The sequence below is a fragment of the Anas platyrhynchos genome, chromosome 1 (genome assembly GCF_047663525.1).
Source record: "Anas platyrhynchos isolate ZD024472 breed Pekin duck chromosome 1, IASCAAS_PekinDuck_T2T, whole genome shotgun sequence".
Classification (NCBI taxonomy): domain Eukaryota; kingdom Metazoa; phylum Chordata; class Aves; order Anseriformes; family Anatidae; genus Anas; species Anas platyrhynchos.
Genome location: NC_092587.1, coordinates 199,566,135 through 199,583,281, shown reverse-complemented (window position 1 = coordinate 199,583,281; position 17,147 = coordinate 199,566,135). Strand labels below are relative to the sequence as shown.

Genomic DNA, 17,147 nt, shown 5'->3' with positions numbered 1-17,147 from the left:
GGATGTGCCCAAAGGGAGAACGTGGGGCTACGATGGCAGCAGAGTCTCCCAGCACTCCCATCCCCACCTGTGAAATGCCAGTGGCCAAGGAGACTCCCTTCTAGGCCAAGCCTTCTCCCAGCTTGCTCTGCTTTTTAGAAATAGCACCCGACCAAGCAGGGAGGCTATTCCCTTCCAACTTGCGTGGCCACCAAGGAGCAGCTCTGACTGTCCTTCTCGTCTCCTCCTTACAGGGATGCCTCCTGCTATTAAGAGCCAGCTGCTCACACGCCAGAGTGACTCTCCAGCCAGCCTCTCCAGGGTGGTGGGGGAGGCAGTCAGTCTCTGCCTTGGACCAGATGAGTCAAATCATCCCATGACATCTGCCCACACTTGATTGCAAGCCATCTGAGCACTAAGATACTTTTTGCCTTGCTTCTTCACTTTCCTGGTTGCTCCTCTACTTATTCTGCTGAATTATCCCTTACTGTCTTTGAAGACTCATGTTCCTCAGCACACCGTAGTAGAGCAGCAGGAGCCTGACTTCACCTTTAAGGCCACTCGCTGTCAGGCCCTCTCACAGATGAGCTCTGGTAGCATTGTTATCTTTCCCAAGTGAGTATGTTTGCTTCTGTGGCCCCTGACTGACCACATAGAATCTGGAGGGGTTGGAGATGAACAGCTCCTCAGACAGCCCAGGGGACATACAGAAAATGAACAAGGGAGTAGTAGTGAGGATGGAGAAAGACACTAAGAGCAGGCAGTGTGAGAGCTGGCTCCTGGCAGTGCTTGCAGGTCCAGCTTTTGCTCTACCTATAAAAATGTCGTCCCATTAACCTGCAGCTTTTCTCACTTTGACCCATCTGATTCTCTTACTCACCCCACTGCAGGGGAGTGAGCGAGCAGCTGTGGGGCTCATTTTATGACCTATTGGGGTTAACTGACAGGAGATGGCAGCAGTGTTCGGGGCTGAGTTCATGAGGTGAGGACAGGTCTAAGGAAACCTCAGTTTTGGGGTGTCTTGCTGAAAAAGGCAAGTATTTGTGAGTATGTCTCCATCAGTTTAAAGCCTTCCTCCTTTCTCTTCCCTTCCTTAGGCTGAGTGAGAAGACTTGCATATGGAACGAATGTGAAAGGTGCTGGCATGTACAAGCTAAATATTACTGAATAAAGGCGGCGGTAACCAGCCTCAGCCGTGCCGCATATGGGCTGTGAGAAATGGGAAGAGAAGAGCTGGCAGCTGTCTCCTCTGTTCTTTCCCATTTCTGGCTAGGAACACAATTAGCCCATTGGGACAGTGTTTGCAGGGGCCGTGACAATTTTGCTGGGCTGGGGGAAGCGTCCCTGGGCCTCTGTGACACACGGAGACCACCCCCAGAGGACCAGAGCCCCAGCAGTGCCTTTGGCTGTGGGCAGCACATCCTTGCAGTGCACAGCAGGAGATGTGGTGATGCAGTATGGGGTGGGCACGTGTGCGCTGGGGAAACTTGAACCCGAGTGAGGTTAGAAGAGACCTTCAAGATCATCTGGCCCAAGCATCCCCCTACCACCAGTATCACCCACTAAACCATGTCCCTAAGCACCATGTCCAACCTTTCCTTGAACACCCTCAGGGATGGTGACTCCACCTCCTCCCTGGGCAACCTGTTCCAATGCCTAACCACTCTTTCTAAGAAGTTTCTCCTAATTTACAACCTAAACCTCCAATGGTGCAACTTGAGGCCATTCCCTCTAGTCTTATACGTGAGAAGAGGCCAACCCAAAACTACTGATACTCCCCGGGGGTTGAAAACTATGGATATTCCCTGTGGATATTCATGGCATGGTACCAGTTAAAGAGGTCATTGGAACAAACCCACACACCCTGGACCTGCTGTTTTAGCATAATTCTTGCAAGAACAATCCTTTCAGTCACAGATCACTGTCAGTACCTTCCAGGGGGTTCTCCAAGCACTTTCTGTTTGGATTCCAGCTGTACTTAAATTACTTAGTTAATTACTTAAATGTTAGTGGGGCTTTGGAAGCGTGTGGGGTGAACAGTACCTCTGTAACTACAAGTGCTAGGAGACTCCTGACAGCGGCAGGTTTCAGAGAAGACAGCCCGTAATGTCTTCCAAGAGTGGTAGGAGCTACTCCTGTCTTATGTGAGGGTGACTGGTCAGGGACCAGAGTGTTAGAAGATAATGACAATGTTTTGTGAGATTCTTGGTTTTGGCAAGAACTCATTGAGCGTTCTTGCTGAGAAAAGGAACCACATGACTATTTTCAGCCTCCGTCCTTCCTTGGAGGAGTCCCTGCCTCCTCCTGTACCGGTTGTTACACAGCTGAAACGTAGTGTTTTCAAACCTGTAGAGGGAACATCAGTGTTCATGGGGTTCATGGGACTTTAAATGATGGCAAACCCTGTAGTGCAAACTGACTGGGATGGGCTGGAACTATACTTTGCCTTTCTCCGTGGAGTACTGACTGCCCAGTGTGGACTTTATTTTATCCCGTTCATGTGATCCCACAGAGAAAAGGCAGTAGCAAGTAAAAAAGTACTTGGATTCATTTACTTTTATCGTTCTGCAAGGCTGGAAGTGCATTTATATCAGCAATGATATGGACCACGGGAACTGATGGAAAAAAATGAGAAAACAGTTCTCATGAATCTTATACATCTTGTGTTTGCATGGCTGCGGGAGGCCATGTGTAATCATCAATAATGAACGAATCGTAATCGGGACTATAAATAAGCTGTTTCACAAAAGCTTCTTTGTCTGCTGGCTCAGGGTACCAAGACGCAAGACCATGCTTGTAGGCCCAGTTAACAATCTGTGAAAAGATAAGCAAAAAGATCCGATGAAATAACATTGACATGTTACAAAGTTAAAACCAACTACAGTTCAGCACTGGCTGTGTTTCCCCCCCCCCCTTTTTTTTTTTCTTTTTTTTTTTTCCTGCCCTTAAAATTGTGCCCGGTTTTGAACATTATTTCTCTTTAAGCAACCCCCTGAGTAGGCTGCACTTCAACCCTTGGGTGAGGGAATACAAACTACCTGCAGTTCCTGGCTGTTTAGAAATGCTTCCACTGCCCTAGCAAAATGGTTGTGCTGCTCAGTTAAAGAAGGTGAGCAGCCCATTAACCACCTCTGCTTGTACTCTTAAGCTCCTGAGTTACGCTGTGCGTCTCTCAGTAGCTCCTAGCAGGCTAATGTGATTCTCAGTGGGTGTCCCTTGAAAAGGAATTACAAATTTCATGTATGCAGGGCACGAATCCCATAATTAGACAACAAGCCCAGATCTGGAAGAGTATTTAGATGCTTAGATCCCTATCAAACTCAAAAGGAAAGGTTCCAAAATAGCAATTTGGAACCTAAAATCTTTTGGCAACTTGCTTCATGTTTGATGTCGACCCTAAACCTGATTTTTGGAAGTGGTGAGCAGTCACAGCTCCAAGCAATAATGTAGATCTTTGTGAGCTGTGAGGCATCCAAAATCAGGAGATACTTTTCAAATGTGGCCTTTAGTGATAGAAGAGATAAAAGAAGCACTTCTGTCTGGAAGGATTCCCAAGAATCATTGTGTTAGGCTACAGAATAAGATGATTTTAAAAAACACAAAACAAGAACAATGCCAGGCCTATTTATGCCCTCCCTACCACAAAAAGTGGAAATAAATGAGTACTTACTTTGACAGCGATTTTGAAAGACACCTCTCTGATACTGTCCAAGGGGGGATAGAGTCTTCCTTCTGCAAGATTCTGTTCTGTCACCTCAGCAGCAATAGACTAGAAAGAAGAGGAAGACAGTTTACGGAAATGGTCTCAAGTGTGTGCTACCTTCACTAGGATCACCCAACACATGGTTGAAACCTTGGCAACAATGGAGCTGGGGTTAGTTCTCAATCAAACTTCTGAACTACTCAAAATACCTGTGTGTATATACTTCGTTACAGACTTAAAACTGCAGCCATAACAATGGAAGTGCTGTTTCAGGGCAGGTAATGAACAAAATCAGAATCGCAGAATCACGGAATGGTTGAGGCTGGAAGGGATCTCTGGAGGTCATCTGGTCCAACCTCCCTGGCTCAAACTGGGCCACCGAGATCAGATTGCCTAGGACCATGTCCAAAAACTTTTAAAAATCTCCATGGAGTGGAGATTCCACAGCCTCACTGGGTAAAATGCTGCTATAAAGGGTAGCAGCTGCGGTCAGTGAGGGGAACCCTGTTGCCACTCCTGCAGGTGCCTTCACAGGTGCAATGAAGGATGAACCTTGCTCAGGACTTCCTTCCCATGGGAAAAGCCATGGCTTTTTGCTGATGATGTGCAATTTCCATGCAATACTTCACCGGGTTAGCTTCTTGAAATTGCCTTAAGTAGGCATGTGCCCCTTATAATAATTTTTAAGAACAGTAGTTATTTGCCACTTGGAAACCTCTGCTGTGAGGAGGAAGATATCATCAGAGATGTGTCGGACTCCGCAGGCAATGACTCCCAGTGCCACTCCTGGGAAGACATAGGCGTTGTTTCCTTGGCCAGGGAAGAAGGTCTGTCCATTGGGCAGGGTAACCTTTGAGAATGGGCTCCCACTGGCAAATATTCCTCGGCCCTGATCAAAGAGAGAGAAAGAAACGTCCAAGTTCAGAAGAGACATCTCATATGTCTGCTGCTTTCTATGATGTATACTCAGGAAACTCTGATGACCAGGTAGACGAATGTCCAGCAAAGCCACCCCCTGCTCATACTTCAGAAAGGCCTGGTCTCCAGAGCCATAAATAGTGTCATGAACAAAGCCACTGAGCACTGAGGGGGTGTTTGCACTACCCAACTGCAAGTCATGCTGCAGGCATGGCCAGAGCGTGTCTGGAGCCCCCATCTTCCCTGTGCTGAGATCCAGTACCTCAGTGAGGCGATAGCACTGCTCCGCTGTGCACTCTGCTTTACTTGTGGGGTTGCTCAGGGCAAACACGATGGGCCTCTCATTGAAGGTTGCCATGTCCTTCAAAATCTTCTCAGTGAAAGCTCCCGCGATGGCTGCGACACCTAAAACAACAGAGGAGTGAGTGGGTGCTTTCTGACTGAGAGCAGCAAGCTGCACCGATCCCTCTTAGACACCTCTGTCACAAAATAACTGTGGGAGGCCTCCATCTCTGGAGATGCAGATGGGAATGTTTCTTGTGTTATAGAGAGATTAAAAGGCTGTCTCAAAATACATCCATTTGCTCCTCCAGATCTCCTCCTTGCAGTGCAGGGATCAGGGTTTGGGCTGGTTTGGATGAAGCTCTCAGCACTTTGCCTCCTGAATGTTGTCTTCATCCCTGCCCCGCTTCCCTGGGTCACGCTCACTGCTGAAAGCCCCAGATCCTGCCTGCAGTGGCATCTCCACCTGCAGCCCATCTGGGGGTCTCCTACAAAGGGGAAACCTCTGTCCCACAGTTGAAGGGAATGATGTAGAGAATTCAACTGATAAAAAGGGGAAAAAAAAAAAAAGAAAAAAAAAAAACTCTTTACTAAAACCTCTTTACTTTTTGACTGAGTACAAAAGGAGGCCCTGGAAGAAAGACAGAAACTCTCCTAAGAAGTTCATTGACATGAAAAGGTCATGTTAAGGGAACTCCACCTATAATTGCTGTAGGCTTCACTTTCTGTACAACCTCTTCCAGCGTGTTCACACTGGGGTGGTCCTGGGCAAACGTTTCTTTCTCATGGTTCAGGTGGCTCCTGCCCTGTGAGGGAAAAGGAGTAATTCATACTTCTGGCAAAGGGTGGAGACACAATGTAGTAACTCATCAGTTTGTTTCATCTCTCTGCCCTCCTCTTAAACCAGGCTCCTCAGAGCAAGCCCTCAGCATCAGACAGCCAGGCATTGAGCAGTCAGTGTAATGTCATGTGGGGCTGGTCTCCGCTCATCTCACCCTCCAAAATACACTCATTGTGTGGAGAAAGGAATTTGGCTGCCAGGGCAGAGAAGTCATGCATGTAGCACAAGTCTCCTCCAGTCTTAGAAGGGATGGGGGCAGATGCCCTGAGGTCCCAGAGAGTGCAGAGCAGAGCTGAGCCAGGCTGGATCACCAAGCAGGGCACAATACTGCTGTTGTAATGCCCCATGTATCCAGCACGCACGACTTCCAGTGCTGCTTGAGGCCGTGATCATGTGCAGTTGCAATGCCACTGAGACAGCAGTGCATCACCCTACCACTTTTAGGGGCTCATCCCAAAGCATTGCCTTTGGGATAGCCAGTGCTGTTGGTACACTGTTACCACCATGAGATCCAGCCCTCCGAGAGCTGGAACAGCTCTGCTGCCACCAGTGAAACTGCAGCCCTTGCTCCAGGGCTGAGCAGGGTTCAAGGTGTCTGCCTGCTCTGGCCTCTCTCTAGCTTGCAGGAGGTGCTGAGGAAGTGGAGATTAGCTTTGGAGACAAATTTACCTTGACAATCAGTCCCTTGGAGTCCACCATCCAAATTTTTTTGATGGCATCCTCTCGTGAAATTCCTTCCTTTTCCATGGCCATGAGGATGAGATGAGCTATGCCCATCGCAGCCTGGAACAGAGTAAATAAACATTTCATTGGGGTAGTAACATCTGATCGTAGCAGATTTTGAATGAGAATTGTGTTGGGTCCTCCCACTGCACTGCACAAAGCTGGGAGGCTTTCTACTCTGCGGTTGTATAGTGACACACCTTACCCAAAGTCCCGCAGATGGGCAACAGCTGAGCCAGGGCCTGGACCAACTCCTTTTGTTCACAGTCCAGGCTTCAGACAGTTTTTCCTCCTCTTCTTTCTTGGTGCACACCACCAGACAGACTATCTGAGTGCTACCTGACTTTCTGGCCTGCAGGCAATATGACTGACTCCACAGAATGAGGTTATGTTCTTACAATTCTTTAAGTCTCAATTCTTGCAACTGTGTTGCTTAAATGCTCTGGTTTACCCTAAATACCAACCCTGAGGATTCAAGCTAGCCTCACTGACAGCCTCGGAGCATCCAGGAGGACTGTCCAGGACTCACAGGTCAAGATGTCACTGAAAAATTCTTGGCAACTTCTATGCAGCAGCAAGATCCACCTGTAGGCCCCACTCCTGACCAGTGACAAGGAACCTGATTCTGTGCTTTGCCTTCAGGCGGATGGGCCTTGCAGGAAGATTCATGGTTGACTTTTCCCTCACTAAATTTGACTTTAGGTGATATTTAAGGACAAACTCAAGAACATTCCTACCTCTCCAGCTCCCTGGAAAACAAATTTGTGGTCTGAGAGCTTGTTCTTTGTGATCCTTAAGGCTGCAAAGATGCCAGCGACTGCAACAGACGCAGTGCCTGAAAAGAGAGAAACACCATGACATGGGGATTTGGCAAGGGGATTGTCAGTCCTACTGATACACTGGTAGAAACCTTGTGGGAGGGATTTTGGCATTAACTTTTTCTTAGACTCAGTGTCCTTTTGACTCCATGTAGAGGGAAAGTGGTATTCTCCTGTCTTGCAGGAGTCTTTGAGGGTTAATATTTCAAAGTAGGGAAGGCACTCTGGTCCTTTAGTGACAGAGTCTAAGGTGCATGTGACTTGTCTAAGATCAGACAGAGATCACACAAGACATCTGTAACAGAGCTGCAGACTGAACTTGGGCACCCTTGTCACAAAATCTTTTATGATCATGGAAATACCATCATCTTCTCCTCATTCACCTTCAGATCATAGCACTTTCTGCTCTCTTTTTACTTCCCTGACTCACCCCTGACTCAGAGGCATCACATCTACCTGCCAAGCATTAAGGAGTGTCTGGGAACATGAGTTTGTCCCAGATTGGTGAGAAGGAATGCAGTATGTGGAGAGCAGACAGTCCTGTGATGTGTACAGCTTTCTATCCATCCAGGGAGGCAGATGGCTAGAGTGAATAAATCTGCCTTTACCCCACATCAATAACATTTAGTGTTCATCTAATGTTCTATCCCAGGTGACAGAAAACAGTAGAAAGAAATCAGTAAGGCACAGGGTAGTGAGGGTTCAGGCACTGGTGGTATCAGGTCACCTGGCTACAGCGTGCTAGAGCTGTAGCTCAGGTCACCTGGCTACAGTGTGCTACAGGCACGCTGGCTACAAGTGCTAGAGGTGGACTAGGAACAAAGGAGGCAGTTTTACCCCTCTGCCTTTCAAAGGATACTACTTGGGATCCGTCCCCAGCTCTGATGCTGCTCTCTCCATTCCTATTTTCAGAGCTTTGTGTGAAGGGAGACCACAGGTAACAAGTTTTGTGTTGTGCTGGGGGGACAAGGAACCCTTTTAGGCTATCAGGCTATTCTGGTTTCACCAAATTTCCAGCATTTCCTCTTTTCCTGGCCATTTAACTGTTCAGCACGCCACTGAGATCCCTCGCAGTCCTGGGGTGCTGCCAGGCACCAACCAACAGCCAGGGAGGGAAAATCAGAGCCGCTCACGAGCAAAGCGTGCCCATGACCAGTGAAGCCAGCAGATGGTGCTGCTGGATCTGCTGAGGACAGAGAAAATAACAAGCTTTACGGCACCTTGTCTTTAGTGTGACAGTCACAGCTTAGGAAAGCCTACTTTACACAGCTTTCCTGGTATATCATGGTGTTGGGGAAATGATTTTCTCTCTCATTATTCCCATGCAAACACAAAACCTAGCGGGAGCACAGTTGTTCTGGACGAGAAGTAACTTTTATTAACATAGCCTATTTTGCATAAGGAACCCATTTAAGAACAAATTAAATCTTTTTCCTTTTTTTTTTTTTTTTTTTTCTTGGCTAAATGAGACTTTTTTGTCAGTACCACCATCTCACCAAAGTCTTGCTTTTGTAATTCAGGTGAGTTCAGTTCTCTGAAACTGAATAATTGTTGGACCTAACAGGGACTCTGGTTTAGCAGAGGTGGCAGTGGCCATGGTCCTGCAGCAAACATTAGCACCATAATGTCTATGCACAGGCACCCAGGTACAGAATGGCAGCCGCACTGTTTCTTACTCAGGAGGGCATTGCAAGTATCCCTGTATTAGACAGAAAATGGACTAACCTAACAGTTTAATATTGCAGGTCGTGGTTTCTTAAACCTCTTTCTTGGAAGGAACCACTCGAGACACTCACTTCAGCAACAAGGATGAGTTCCCTTTGCTAGCTCACAAAACTGTTTGCGTAAGTTTATTTCCAGAATCAGACCATCTGGGTCCAGTTTAAAAGGATGTTGATACCAAAGGAACCAGTCACTGAAAGCTCCCCTGCTTCAGTGTTAATGTTTGCCAGCTCAGACAACTGAAGTATACATGTGAAGGATTTTCTCCTGCTTCTCTTGCTCTAAATCTCTGCCTCTTTAAGCTATATATAGAGTAATATATTTACCTGGAAAAATGCAATGCCATATGAGTAGAAAAATTAGAGTAGAAGACAATGAATATACAAGGAATTTATAGGAATGACAGATAATTGCATAGATGCATTATATTAGATTTTGCGTTTTTGGGGTGTCACACAGGTAGCCCATGATCATTCTCTGCATTTCAGTAAGTCTATCAGCAGCAGCACTGCTTTGCTACTGCTAGGGACAGGGGCTCCTCTGGAGAAGGCATGAACCTGTCCTTGCTAAAGCAGAGACCTGATCTGGGTCAGATGAAATGCACCCTGAAAGTGTCTCTGCCACCACTGTTTTTTAAGAGATGAAATAACCCACCCTGGCACTCAGAACTGCAAAGCAGTGGGGAGAGATCAGGGTCCCACAGTTCTCAGCAGTGCCAACCTTGTGGTATACAATAGAAAACGAACACCTTTGTATATGCTTACACATGCTCCTGCACTATCTCCCAGGCTTACTTCGTATAGAAATCCCCAAATCCCTGTATGGGTAAGTGATCAGAGGGAAAAATCCCAGGATGGAGCCATTACAGTTCAACAGTGTGTCAGGTCAAAGCCTGAGCAGCAACGGATGCCTGGGAAGTATTTAAAAGAAACAAATGTAACTGGAGAAATACATTTCTCTTAGTCCCGACCCAGGCAAAGTTGTTTTATATCCTATCATTGTCCAGAAGTCTGATGGGACAAATGCTCATATCAGCAAACCCATTTAAACAAGATGAAAATACTCGTGGGACTTTCAACAGAGGGACTCTGAGTCTTTTTAAGTGTGTCAGTAGTAGGAATTTGAGGAGCAGGGTGTGGAGAAAGACAGGGTGCACGGATCCAGCGTGCGGAGCAATGTGCGTTTTGTGGAGCAGAGCCGCATGGGACAGGGCACGCTGTTGCTCATTCCCCCATGCCTGCATTGCAGAGCAGACAAACAGCAGGGCTCTGCCATTCCTAATCCTCCTCCTCTCTCTCCAAAGTGCTTATAATCCTTCCATGTCTCCTAAACTGCATCAAACCCCATTACTCAAGTAACAAAGTTACGGTACCTTGGCCTTAGTTCAATATTTTTCTTTGATAATTACAATTTCTGAGCATGTAACAATAGAAGCATCTCTGTGGAGAAGAGTTCACAGCTGGTTTGTATAAGGAATTGGCTAATCACTGTAGTGCAATTCCAAAAAGACCACAAAACGAGATGGGGGAAAAGAAAAACCCTCACCATGAGTTGTGGCAAGGGAAAAACAACCACCCTTCAACACATCAGCATATCTGTTTTCCAAAGAGATTGAATGCTGTTATTACAGATAACTACTTCCTAAGTAATTAGCAAGAAGCAGCTTGGCTGATCTGCATCCGAGGTGAGATATGGAAGGGCACAGAGAGAAAAAGGAATATGCTCACAAAGCATCCCATCTGTCCAAGAGTCAAAGTGAATGCTAAATAATATCACAAGCTAGCAAGCAGACCTCAAGAGTCTCTCCATGGAGTCTAGACAGAGGACCAGCAAAGAAAAAAAGAGCCCTTTAAAAATACAGTGCATTCAGGAAGATGGCTATTCCAGTAGGAATTAATCTCTGACAATCAGGCACACTAAAAATATTGCAAAGATTTCCACTGCCCCGAGGCTGATCATCTGCTTGCACTAGTGTAAGGCAGAACTAGCCCCATAGATGTCAGTGGAGCAACACCAAGGGGAAGGGATCTGCTCCAGAGCTTCAAAATGCAGCAGAGATGGGAAAGGCAGAGGCACCCATGCATTCCACACTGCTGGAGGGGATGGCCAAGTTTATCCCCATATTTTCATTTTTCACCCTTGCTTTGCCTGCTTATATTTCACCCCATCAAAACCTTGCTAAAGTTAGGGCCCAGGAAACAGCAAACACCTGTTCAACAGTTCCAGCGAAAGGCAACCAAGAAAATGTATCTAAATTTATGAATGCAGAAGAAGCATAGAGCTTTTCCAAATCCTGGTTCACATTAACTCCCTAGAGCCATTCAGCTTGTTACTGGAAAGAAGAATGGAGCTCGTCCAGATGCACTCCAAATACATGTACATAATCAAAAGTCAAATAGAAGAAAGCTGAAGCAAAAAGCTGCCGAAGTGTTTGCAGCACAAGGTCTTCACCTCCATGGCTGTCGGCTATTGTTATCCTCCCCCCAAAGTGCCTCTGTAAAACATTAAGGAAATAAATCTAGAAATGGCATGGAGCAAGTCATCCAGAACAGCAGTAAAATGCAAAGCATTGATGCTCAGGGAAGGAATTAATTTCCACCATTAACAGATCTAGGGGCACTGGTGACCCAGATCTTCTCTGGAGGTGGTGGCATGGTGAAGAGCTCCCTAATGATGGAGCTTACCTTAAGTCAGATGCCTAATGCTGGTCATCTCTAGGTGCCTGCTTTTTCTCCTTGCACTGTAAAGTGCTTAGACTATGCAGCGTGGTGCCTTAAAAATATGGCACAACCCTGGCCTGCAACACAGGGCTATGCACCAAACACCAAACAAGAAAAGCAGGAGAGGAAAGGGGGGCAAATGTTATAATCCCCCAAATGACAGAACGTGATCTTTAGGGCCCTGCACTAAGCCCAGGGCCTTGCAGCCCATTCCCACCCAGGAGTCCAGGCTGTCCTGATCTGTCTTGTTTAGCAGTCAATGAGTTATTTAGACACAAGTCTAGGAACTGTCCCTTGAATCATTCATGTATTAGCATCAAAAGGAAATACAGGAGCCTCTCCTGCTCTAGGGCACAGCAGGTCCAAAAGGGCCTGGTAATGGTGAACCCCTACAGGACTGAGAATATCTCCACATCTATCTTCAGGCTGGGTGAATCCCCACAGAGAGAGCGTGCTGCTCAGGAGCTGCCTGGCAGGACACAGCCTGCTTTGTCCTGCAGCGAGACATCGTCCAGCGCTCCCTTCCTATTGTGCTTCCCCCCCCCCCTTAATTTCCTGATGATAATTACTGATGCATTTTCCACGCCAGCTGAAACAACAAAGTTAGATACTGCATCATTTTAATCTGCTGAAATTTGACAATGCCTTGCCAAAAACTAACCCTGCTTCTCAAAGCACATGGAAATGTGCAAAATGGGCCATGTTTGCATGGGACTGATTTCTAACTTGTCCAGATGCTGGAAGCTGCTCAGATTTGCAGTGTTGGAGTTGGTCTGTTCCCAACCTCAGCTAAGGTCTGTAAGCAGTGCTCCTCCAGGCTGAGACACTGCTGCCTGAAGCATCCTGGAAATCTTATGGGAAGATTATCTGCTAGGATAATGATACAAGGTGCCTGGTGGGTCACGATAAGTTTGGAGGCTTAGCAGCAGTTGTACAGACAAGAACAAAAGGAAACCATTGTTCTAATAACTGGGAAAAGATTGAGAAGTTCTTCAAAAAGTGGTTCCCCTCTATGCATGATTCTAGGCATGGAGGAACCATGGAAATAAAAGGACTGAGTGTTTTTAACATGGCTAGTGATTTGGGGATTCCCATCTTGAAGTGCCTTGAGGAAGTCTCATTTGCATGATGTTCAGCCTATTTTAGAAACCCTGTCTGTTCTCAAATTGGACATGGGGAAATCTAAAACACACAGATGAGTGATTCTTTGAGAAACTGTCAATGTTATTAATGTTACCAGGTTTTGTGTTAAGACACTGCTACAGGTGCCCAGAGACAGAAGATTGTAGGCTTTATGTTTCTGTGCACCATTCTCTCTGCCTTGCCTATATGTATGAAAGGCATTTGAATGACATATACAGATACAATTAATTAATTAAAATGTTAGAGATATCTTCATTTTTCTGCAACTCTCACTTAACTTGCAGAACAACTTCTGTACTGGGTAAGCACTTTGAGCCCAAAAAGTTCGTGTTTATTATGTGAATATGGAAAGTGACACATTGATCAATGAGAAGGATGAGCTTTTCATAGAAAAACTACAGTTGGAATATATGTCTGGAGGTTGGTCAGTCCAGTATTGGTTTAAAGCAGGGCTAGCTTCAAAGTTAGGTTAGGTTGTTTAGGGCCTTGTCGAAGGATGAAAGTCCCAAGGGCTCTCTGTACAACAACTTTCATAAAGAATATTTTTTGTGTCTTACTGGGTCATCATACTGAAGGATCTCTGTAGGAGCATAAAGATTCCAACTCAGCAAGCCAAGCAGTCCAACCCCAATCACAGGTTGATGGGTCTGATGCCATTTCTGCTTAGTCCAAGCACAAACTGCTCCTGATTCTTGTGGGCACTCAGTGCACATCTCTGATGGCTGAAAAGCAGCTCTGCAAGAAAGGTCTTGGGGGTCCTGGTGGACAAGAAGATAAGCCAGCAATGTGCCCCTGTGGCACAGAAGGCCAACAGCCTCCCAGGCTGCACCAGCAGAACTGTAGGTCAAGGAAATAGATCATTTCTCTCTATTTCAGCACTTTTGATGTCTTAATTAGACTACCATATCCAGTGTGGGGCTCTCAGCAGAAGGAATTTATTGACAAACTGGAGTGAGTCCAGGGAAGGGCCATCAACATGACCAGGATGTGCAAAGAGGACTGAGGGACCCGTGTTTGATTAGGCTGCAGAAGAGTAAGAGGGCATCTAATTTCTGCCTACATTACCTTCTGGGAGGTTATAGAGAAGACGGAGTCAGATTCTTCCCAGAAGTGCACAGCAAAAGAATGAGGGGCAATGAACATAAGTTGCACCCAGGGTAATTCCAAATAGATATTAGGGGAAAAAAAAATGCACAAGGGAGATAAGCAAACTTTGGAACAGGTGCCATGAATAGAATAGAATAGAATAGAATAGAATAGAATAGAACAGAACAGAACAGAACAGAACAGAACAGCTCAGTTCAGAGGTTTCAAATCTCCATCCATAGAGATATTGCAATTTATTTGTCTGGACCAAATAATATTCTCTGTGAAACCTGATATAATGTCTAAATTGGATCTAACTTAGAAATCACCTTGGCTTTGAGTGAAGGGCTGGACTGGGTGATGTCCAAAGGTTCGTTCCAAAGTGACTTCTTTAATAATTTCATATATTTTCTATTATGAAGCAGGAAGGCACAGATGGTTATTGCAGGGGTACACAAGACTTGACACTTCTGTAAGACTTCAGTTGCCTACATTCTGTTTATGACTGTGCACAGTTCAGTGGAGCAAAGTCGCAAAAGGAGGACAAAGAGAAGGATTCAAGGCATTCTCATGCCCCTCCAATTTCACACGTGCTGCATTGCCTGCCCTGGTACTTCACTGGGAAACAGGGAGAAGGGACAATCAATTTTCTCCCACGTAGCTGAAATTGAAGCTGTTGCCCCTTGCATGAACCCAGATGGAGCTGGGAAAGGACTGATGTCATCACCCCCACAGAGGAAGGAGAAGCTCTCCCTTAATGGGGAGCTCCCACGCGCGGGCACTGTGAGCCAGCTGCTCGCTCCCAGGCTAATGGCTTTCAGAATAAGAGCAATCACCTCGTCCCGTTTGTGGTACCTGGCAGGCATCCCACTCAGCATCAGCAGGCTGGCTTCAACTGGAAAGGGCCTGAGTCATTTTAACTTTGCTGGGTTAGGATGGATTTGGCAATATAGTAATTTGAGTGACCAAAAAAAAAAAAAAAAGTAGGCGTTAATATTATAAATTGCTTTCTGTTTGTATAAGGCCCTGGGATAGCAAGAGAGAGGCCTAAGGGAGATGAAGTGGAGCAATTTATATTTTCTTCCCACACCTTGCCTGTGTGTGTAGGCATACTGCATTCAGACTCCCATTTACCAACGGACAATGACTTTAATTAGTGCAGCTCAGGCCTGACCTACCTTGCACTGTTTGTGCCTAAGATGTGTTTTTAAATCAATATACCTAAAACAGTGCCAGCTCAGAAGCTAGGATAGTTCAGGCTTCAGGAGGTCTGTTCTTGTCTGAATGGAGCAAAATGAATCAGGACTGCTGCAAGGCATTGCACAATTCTCATTAATCATTTAAAACACATTTTGCATTTAACTCTCCCACTTTTTTTTTTTTTAAGTAGGCAAATAATGAAACATCAGCATGTTATAAAAGAGAGAGCCTGAAGGAAAAACAAAGAACAGGAGGGTGTAAATGAGAGAAGGGCACTTTCTACCTTTCTGATATCATTTGGGGAATGGAGGGATATATTAGTATGGGTAAATTGTCTACTTATCCCAACTTCAAATCCATTTATCTCTGACGTTACTCCAAGACAGAGCTAAGTGGGTCCAAGTTGTTTCAGCTTCACAAAGGTCCCTAAAACTCATTTGTGACCCTGGCTTGGACTCCCCTTTTCTTTCTGACAGCTACATAAGAAAGCCAGAAAAAGTGGCTTGCTTCCCCTGACTCATCACTTGTCTGCTCAAAGGATCAGCAGGATTTATTTCTTTATCTGCTACTGTGGAAACAGTGCCAGCTAGATGCTTTATTTTAGTGGCTTTAGTAAGACTTAAAATCCTATCAGTCCCTCCAGAAACCTCCATCCAGCCCCACAGATGTGCCATGTCACCTGGCCTCCTTTCCATTCAGCTGCTGGGTCCCCTTCCACCTGCAGAGAGAGCAACTAATCCCAAGTAAGTTTTTACATCATCTGCTTCATATTATGGACTTCATCTGTCCACCTCCAAGAAAGTTTGAGTTCTTGGTTCTTTCCTTCAAAACTTCCAATCAAAAATGTATCCCCTGGACTCTGTTTTTCTGTGCTTCTCTTGCACTGGAAGCTTTTCCAGGTGCCGAGAAGAGCTAGCAGTCTGCTTGTACAGCGTTATATACCTCACCTTCTATGAAATGCCTGAAGCTCCTCTGCTTCTAAACCCTCTTCATGAAAGTGTCTTTGAAAAGGGACGACGCATCTGTTTACACCAAATGTATTCCCACAAGCCAAGGTCTTACTGACTCTTGTGTCTTCACAGATATGAACAATCTATTGCACACTGCCAAATGTTGCTAGATGGGTGGTTGATACGGAAATACTGCTGCAAAATTTGCTTACAAAAGGGCCATCATTGTGTGAAAAACAACATCAGTAACTTTTTTTTTCCAATCTTTTTCAAATACAAGTGAGGATAAGTCCTACTGACTGCAAATAATTAAGTCAACAAACTGCCGACATTTCTGCATGTTGCAAGGGGGACCAGACAAAAGAAGAAAAAGCAAAGAAACTCACAGAAGAACTGGTTATTTTTAATCACTTGGGAAGATCCTGTCCCTGCGGGATGGGCAAACAGCCCTTCCAAAGGTTTAAAGCAAAGTCAGCATCAGGCAAGGATGGCACCAATATGCTGCTTGCATCCCTCTGTGCATTTGAGCAATTCTGCTGACAGATGAGCCTCACAAGGCCTGGTAGGCATGCTGTTTCTAACCCCAGCTTTGCTGTTGCCATTTCTCTTTGGTGCTGGAAGAGTTATGTTAACCACCCTAGGAGACAACATCTGTTCTCAGACTACCCTGGTGTTAGCATCCATGGAGAGGAAAAAAGCTGGTTTTGCCTTATCAATTGTGCATATAATGGAGAGGATAACAAAAGAGGGACATTGCCAGGATCAGCTAATAACCACGTGGCTCATGGAAACTGAAAGCCTTGCACAACTGATAAAACACCAGTATTGTTTTATCTAGATTGTAAGAAATTTAATGGAACTCTCTAAATTATATTAATAATCTAAAGCACATGATCCATTTTCTGCACAGAACATTGCTGCAGTCAACAGCTAAATTACTAAAAACAATGGAGACTCACTTTTCCACTCTGACTGCTGTGCTTCTTTTTTTTTCATGCTTATGAGTAAATGCTAAAACTTATCACACATCTGAGTATTGTGTAATAAACACTCTTGTAATCT

General features: G+C 45.5%; 1 protein-coding gene across 5 annotated transcripts in view; it reads right to left on the bottom strand.

Annotated features, from left to right (window-relative positions):
• Positions 1-2,517: 2,517 nt before the first annotated feature.
• The window catches only part of ME3 (malic enzyme 3), a 123,313-nt gene continuing 108,683 nt past the window's right edge, over positions 2,518-17,147 (bottom strand). For all 5 annotated transcript variants that reach the window (XM_027467043.3, XM_072032811.1, XM_038177153.2 and 2 more), the window contains 7 exons: positions 7,184-7,281; positions 6,393-6,506; positions 5,583-5,688; positions 4,863-5,005; positions 4,398-4,571; positions 3,650-3,748; positions 2,518-2,793 (listed from right to left, as the gene is read on the bottom strand). In XM_027467043.3, coding sequence (XP_027322844.3) covers positions 2,632-2,793; positions 3,650-3,748; positions 4,398-4,571; positions 4,863-5,005; positions 5,583-5,688; positions 6,393-6,506; positions 7,184-7,281 — 896 coding nt within the window. In that variant the 3' untranslated portion in view covers positions 2,518-2,631. The remainder of the gene's footprint in view (positions 2,794-3,649; positions 3,749-4,397; positions 4,572-4,862; positions 5,006-5,582; positions 5,689-6,392; positions 6,507-7,183; positions 7,282-17,147) is intronic.